This window comes from Camelina sativa, chromosome 19, assembly GCF_000633955.1.
Source record: "Camelina sativa cultivar DH55 chromosome 19, Cs, whole genome shotgun sequence".
Taxonomy (NCBI): Eukaryota; Viridiplantae; Streptophyta; class Magnoliopsida; order Brassicales; family Brassicaceae; genus Camelina; species Camelina sativa.
The window spans coordinates 23,768,774-23,776,132 of record NC_025703.1 but is presented as its reverse complement, the minus strand read 5'-3'; the positions used below and the strand labels follow the sequence as shown (position 1 = coordinate 23,776,132).

The following is a 7,359-nucleotide window of genomic DNA, read 5'->3' as shown; positions in this document are numbered from 1 at the left end:
TTTAATAAAGGATGCTCAACTACATCAAGTATATGTTTGGCATGGCCACATGCATCAAGTACTTGACTTCATGTGTTTTACACCATGGACATAAAATCTCGATTCACCGGGTCTTTTCTCCCGGCAACGACCGGCGTTGACTCATCAGAACTATAATCGGGGAAAACTAAAACCGGACCCGAGCACCTGTAAACAGAATAAAATACCCGACCCGGATCCAATTTTAATGGGCTTGTTATCTAAATTAAAAAAAAAACACAGATCCCATTTTTCCCAAATCGAATTGAAAAAAAATTGAATTTTAGGGTTCTTCATCGTGTGAGAAACTTCAATTCGGAGTGAAGATGGAATTAACATCGGAATCGTCTAGTAGCATGAGGAGCAAGTCTGGAGTCGGGCAAGTTTGTGATTGTGGATTGCCGGCGAAGATGTTCATCTCGAAAACGGCAAGAAATCCAAATCGAAGGTTCCTCGGGTGTGAGCTGTACAAGGTATGTATCACTTGAATTTCGATATATGTTGAGGTGAGTAGCTTTGTTGATTAAGTAATTGTTTGATGTTTGTGTAGGAAGGTGGTAATGGTCACTGTAAGTACTTTAGTTGGGTTGATGAAGAAGAAGTGAAAGGCTGGCCGAGAAGAGCATTGGTTGAAGCTCAAGCAGAAATTAATGAGAAGAATAAGATAATAAGTCAACTATCAACGACAATCATGGAGCTGAAGGGGGATTTAGAGAGAAATCAGTTGCAGAAGAAGAAGATTGATGATATGGAAGCAATTGTGTCTCGTCAACGCCTCGTTATCACAGGTTTGATAGGCTTGCTTGTTTGTGCAATTGGAGTCATCGTACTTGGTTAAGTTAATTACTATGTAATGTATTTCATCGTACTTGGATTTGTCAAGTAGTTCTTATTGATGTTGATTTGTAGGATTTGTTCCGTTTAACATATTGAACCAAAAGTCGATGGTTTAAAGAACTTTTTGTTTGGATGGCACAAGGATGAAATACAACAACCAAAGTATGTTAATATCCAAAAAGAACCCAAACACAACACCCAAAAAGAACCCGAACACAACAACAACCAACATCATCTTGACTTCCTTATGGTGCTGTTGATGACACATCTTGCACTTCAGCATCATCTTGATCTTGATGCTCCATGCCAACCAAAGCTCCTCCAATTTCCGGTTGATCTTCATGCTCCATGGCTGCCAATGCTGCTCCCATTTCTTCTTGATCTTGAGCTTCCAATAGAGGAGTCACCATAAGCTTCCTTCTCTTTGCCCGGCTCTCCGGAGACTAAAACAAAATAAAATTATCAAATTAACCATATGTAAGCCAAAAAAAAAATCAAATGTCCGATAACAATACCTCATGAGGACACTTTCTTGAATTATGTCCTTGTTCACCACATAGACCACAATGCACTATTCTTCCTTTTCGATCAACCTTCGTCTCAGACTTTTTTTTGCGTGGTGATTCATTAAGCCCCTTGATCCTAGCTTTTCCCTTAGGTCTCCCTGCAGGTCGTTTATAAGGAGGTGCAACAATTCTTGGTTTACCAGAATCTTCCCAAAACTTAACTCCATTAACAGGCCTCAAACCTCTTCTATATGTTCCCTTCCATTTCTCACTCAAGTAGTAATCTGATATATAGTCTTCCACTTCCAGATTGAGTTCTCTGATTGCACACACAGCATGACGACAAGGTATACCCGTCAAATCCCATTTTCTGCATGCACATTCACGATTGTTCAAGTTGAGGGTGTATCCAATCCCGAACTCAACAATCTCATATTCTCCACCGGTGCTAGAAATCAATGCACAATATTGCGCTTCTTCACAAGATTTTTCCAGCTCTTTCCTTGCCTTTTTTGTGAATTTTGCAGCTTCTTTTTCAGCAATAATAGACCTATTGGCAACCCTTTGCATTGCATCCCTTCTTATAAGTTCTAACATTTGGACAAATGGCTTCCTCCTTGCGATCTTTAAGGTTCTATTGTATGACTCAGTGTGATTGTTGTGTGTATCAGCACAACAACAACCAACCCTGAAAAACGCCCTACACCATGAACTTGGATCCTTTCGTAGTAGAGTCTTACAAGCCTGGGGATCAAATTCCTTGAATATGCTCAAATTTTCTTTATAATCCGCCTTGTTGTAACTGCTTGCAATTCGCCAAAACAAAGGCTTCAACATGTCTGACTTGTGATCTCTCTTCAAGTTCCCATAGATGTGTCGTGCACAGGCACGATGCTCTGCCTTTGGTAACTCTGTAGCAACACCATGAATCAAACCTCTGTGCATGTCGGAAATTAAGGTGATGTTCTCACCTAACCCCAAGCTCAAGTCTTCCTTTAATTTTCGAATAAACCATTCCCAATTGGGATTGTTCTCACAATCAACTACAGCCCATGCTATTGGAAATATCTGGTTATTAGGGTCCCTTCCTACAGCAGTAAGCAGCTGCCCTTGCATAGCGTTCTTCAAGTGTGTACCATCCAGACCAATGATTGGTCTACAATTCTGTTTCCAAGAACTCTTCAAAGCCTCAAAGCAAATGTATATTTGCGAGAATGCCTCGCTGCCATCATCCCTTGTTGTCGTATTAATCTCCACTGTAGTGTGCAGATTGCTGGTCCGTAGTTGCAGCTCATAGTCCCTTAACCGTGAAAATTGCTCATCACACTCAGCTTGCAGCTTATCAAATATCTTCCTCCTTGCAACTTTCGCCTGGTTTGGTGAGATAATAATGTTGTACCTCCTTTTCATCTCATCTTTTATCTCCGGACCACTCATCTCAGGATCTCTTCTAATATCTTCTAAGAAGAGATCAGCGATGATAGGAGTCTTTATCGTTTCACACCTTCCGGTTGGATGACATAGATGTTCACTATGATAACGCTTCACCATCCACTTCCCAATCGGATTCTCTATAGCACAATATATGCTCCAAGTACAACCTTGTGCTTTACAAACAGCTTCAAGCTTATCCTTCTCCCACCTAGCATACACCACATTGCGTCTCGTCTTCAATATATATCGGATGATGTTCTTCTTAAACTCACTCCCACTATTGAATAACTGCCTCAAACTAAAGACTCCATCAGGTAAGCCTTTCTTAACCAATCTCTCTGTTTGTTCTTCTTCATCGCCAGATTCATCATCCGTTGCAGGATATACTTCATCATCATCCGGAATTTGTTCTTCATAATTATCATTGTTGAAAACTTGAATGTTCTCCACTGCAATACCAGCATCATTGTCAACAATCTCATCTTCTTGATCTGACTCTTCAGGTTCGGATAAACCTGCATCTGATTTACTATCCCCACTATCATCCCCACAATCATCTTCTATGGCTTTCTCAGCAACTTCTTTTTCTTTTTCTCCAGCAGCTTCAAGCGGTTCTTTTTCTCCAGCAGCTTCAAGTGGTTCTTCTTCTGCCTTTTCAAAGAAGATGTCCACCTCTCCCATCCAACGCCCTTTTGAAACCAATTTATTCTTATTGCTATCAACATTCTCCCATAGAGGCTGCCTATCAGAAAGTTCTTCAAATGGTAGCTTGTACCACATTCTCCCAAGATTGTTGACTCTTTTTCCAAGCATTTTTAGCAATATGTCTTGAAAAATTGTCACTGAATCAACCTCAAAAACTTCAATAACTCCATCGTCGTACTTCAACACTCCATTTTCTGTCTTGAATTGGCCAGAATAATGGCAATTCACCTTCACTGTAATTTTTCCACTACAAAACAAAAAATAATAATTCAGAGAAGACAAAGACAAGTTGTTATAAACAACTAATGAACCCGACAATAACCTCGACAATAACCTATTAACAATGTATAAACAAAATAAGGCTACACAACAAGACTAGACAATAAACTAAGTAACATATAAAGAAGAATTGAATCTTGCCGACAACAACTCCACTTTCCCACTTGTTTAAAACGACAAAATAAAAGTTAAAAATCAACAGCAAAATGCCAGCTTTACCTCATTGGGACGAGAATCAACAGGCAATGTCTTCTTTATTCCGATTTCCAGCAAAGATTTCACTGCATTATCTCTGTTAAAAAACCTAATTGAAAAGATGCTCTCACAGTTCTTCGATATCTTCGATAAAACGATAAAAATTTTTCAAACAGCTTTTTCAATTTTCTTGTTTTGATCGATGAATAATTAGAAAATGGGTCTGTGTTTTTTTTTTAATTTAGATAACAAGCCCATTAAAATTGGGTTCGGGTCGGGTATTTTATTCTGTTTACAGGTGCTCGGGTCGGGTTTTAGTTTTCCCCGATTATGGTTCTGATGAGTCAACGCCGGTCGTTGCCGGAAGAAAGGACCCGGTGAATCGAGATTTTATGTCCATGGTGTAAAACACATGACGTCAAGTACTTGGTGCATGTGGCCATGCCAAACATATACTTGATGTAGTTGAGCATCCTTTATTAAACTTGAGATGTGTGGCCATGTATTGCGTCATACCTCGTGTAGTTGGACATCTTTTTTCCATTTTATAACATGGTATAAAACATATATATATATATATATATATTATCATATGCTTTTAACCCATAACATAGGCAAAAACAACATATTCAAAGTACACTATGTTTTTTTTGAGAAGACGAAGTTGGGGTTGCATCACAAAATTAACATCTGTAAATAATATACGAGATTTTAGAAAAATATATAACTTGGACAATGAATATATATTCATTGTGGAATTTAAACGTTTCATCATTTAAGCATTCTTGACTTAGTCGGAAATTCTATTATGGCAGATGATGCATTTGGACAACCTCATTGTAGCGACATAGCACTAAAACTGTTCATGAAACTTTGTATATTCGCATTTAATGTAGGATATCGATATGTTTAAATGGTCTCTATAATTAGATCAACGATCGATATTGACGTTAGAACTTTTAAAATTATGTTTTCATGGGATATGAATATGGAATGAACTCTTTTAAAGATAAAAGGTCAGAAGATTGTCGACAATATTATTGCAGCACTAGACAATATATGTTATATATAGATTAGTAAAATAAGTACGTCATTTATATAGATTTCTCTTTTAATCTTCAAATTATATTCATATTCAATGATTCTTATTGATAAAAAATTTAACTAATATCCCACGTAAAATCGCAAATTGATATAACAAACAAATATTATCTTCAAAAATATATATGTTGTATATCACTGAGTAAAGTAAGTTTAGTATTTATATAGATTTATACTCAAAAGTTGGAATGATTATATTTAAGCTCAACAATTTTTATTGATAGGAAATAATTGAAATCAAAATCCCGCACATGCGCGGGTACAAATTCTAGTAACATAAAAACTTATTATTTGCTCATTTATTTTAAACTTGAACATGGATGAAAACATAAGAGTAGGTATCAAAACCAGCTGGAATTTATAAAGCAATGTAAAACACTCAAAAATTCATTTTTCTAATATTCCTATTGCCAAACATGCATCCTTTTATGCCGGATATACAACTCCATCATATGTAGTTAGATCTTCGTCACTTATTGTATTTATAGTTGAATAATTCTTATAGGCGTTTTTTAAGTTTGCTAATTGTTTTTTATAACTTAAGTACAACACTTAATGCATATTGTGGAGAAATGGACATATAGTTTTTGTTATTTAAATTTAATTAAATAGAAAATAGATTAAATTGAAGATAGATTATATTTTTAATGTAGATTATATAATTTTTTTATTTAATTTTAATTTTAATTTAATGGAAAATAGATTTATTAAAGATTATAATTTAATGGAAAATAGATTATATTGAAGATTATGTTTGCCAAATGTCACTTTCTAGTGCAAAGTTAAGAGTGAACCTTACTTATATTTTAAAAGTAGATTATATAATTTTTGTTATTTAATTTTAATTTAATGGAAAATAGATTATATTGAAGATTAAAATTTAATGGAAAATATATTATATTGAAGATTATGATGTTTGCCAAATGTCACTTTCGAATGAAAAGTTAATAGTGAACCTTACTTATATTTTGAAAGTACATTATATACTTTTTGTAATTTTATTTTAATTTAATGGAAAATAGATTATATTGAAGATTATAATTTAACAGAAAATATATTATATTGAAGTTTATGTTTGCCAAATGTCACTTTCTAGTGCAAAGTTAAGACTGAACCTTAGTTTATTATATAAGATTTTACTCTCTTTATTTAATGTTGAAAATAACATAGCATAATATAGTCTGATTTGCTTTTTACTTGAAATGATGAAAAAGAAAACAAAGAAAAATGTTTCTTTAAGATAAATAGTATTACTTTTATATCTTTAAATTATTTCAGCATTATCTAATTTAGTATTCATTTCTAACTTTAAATGGTGAAATAATTAAGAAAAAATTGTACCCTAAAATTATTTTACCATTATGTAAAATTTGAAATCTATTTTATTTAGTATGATAATATTATTAAATTCTATTATAAAATATTATAACAATGTAGTTAGAACTAAAAGAAAAGACACATGTCAAAAGAAGGGGTACAACATGTCAACTCTACAATGCTTTTTTTTATAGAACATTATTTGCTAGGCTAATACACAAAAATTACAACTCTTATTACCATAATTGATATGTTCTATGATGATTTGATACATTAATTATAATTAGCAAACTTATATTAATTGGAAAACATTAAATAAATATAAATGTGGGAACGTAGATGTTGTTTATTAATACACACAAAAATAAATATCAAGTCTACACAACAAAAAGAAATCTAAATATTTAAAAACAAAAGATGCAAATCTCACAATTTTCCTTTATTTTTTTAATCTTTGTATGTTTGGTCATGTATCCAGCTCCGGAATTAGGATCTTTAACGAACTCGAAAATAACAAAACCATGTGGATGAGATGTTATTCTAAAGATGATGTACTAGGTCCAACAATAATACCAAACGGATGGAATTTTACAACTGATTTCACACCTAATTTTTTCGGTACGACGCATTTTATGTGTTCTTTAAGACAAGGACCTGAATTTAAACTATATCAGAGCTTCAAAGCATTTAAAGGTCATGGCGTATGAGATTGGAGAGCAAGAGAAGATGGAATTTATTTAAAAAGAAAAATATATGGGAGATTTGTTGCTAGAACAGAGAATCTGCATAAAGAGCTTGATTGGATAAATTAATCATTAACAAACTTCAAATTCTTCTAATCAAGACATCATTTATAAAAACTGAAGTTTCATAATCCCTTTATTGGTTTACATGAAAACTCATCATCAGTTTCTATGTATTATTTGCCGATTATCTTTTCTTTGAAGACTATGTAAAATGGGTTCTA

The 7,359-nt window shown here is 33.7% G+C and overlaps 1 protein-coding gene and 1 pseudogene across 1 annotated transcript; both read left to right on the top strand.

Annotated features, from left to right (window-relative positions):
• On the top strand, positions 345-971 carry LOC104768140. Its single transcript, XM_010492069.1, has 3 exons — positions 345-491; positions 569-806; positions 928-971. The coding sequence occupies exons 1-3, from the start codon at positions 345-347 to the stop codon at positions 969-971; spliced, it is 429 nt and encodes a 142-aa protein (XP_010490371.1).
• Positions 6,718-7,204, top strand: LOC109130901 (annotated as a pseudogene).

Excerpts from the sequence above, each read along its gene's own strand:
- LOC104768140 (XM_010492069.1), top strand. The coding sequence starts at position 345 with ATGGAATTAACATCGGAATCGTCTAGTAGCATGAGGAGCAAGTCTGGA. Across the intron at positions 492-568 it reads TCGGGTGTGAGCTGTACAAG|GAAGGTGGTAATGGTCACTG; the intron begins GTATGTATCACT and ends ATGTTTGTGTAG. Across the intron at positions 807-927 it reads TCAACGCCTCGTTATCACAG|GATTTGTTCCGTTTAACATA; the intron begins GTTTGATAGGCT and ends GTTGATTTGTAG.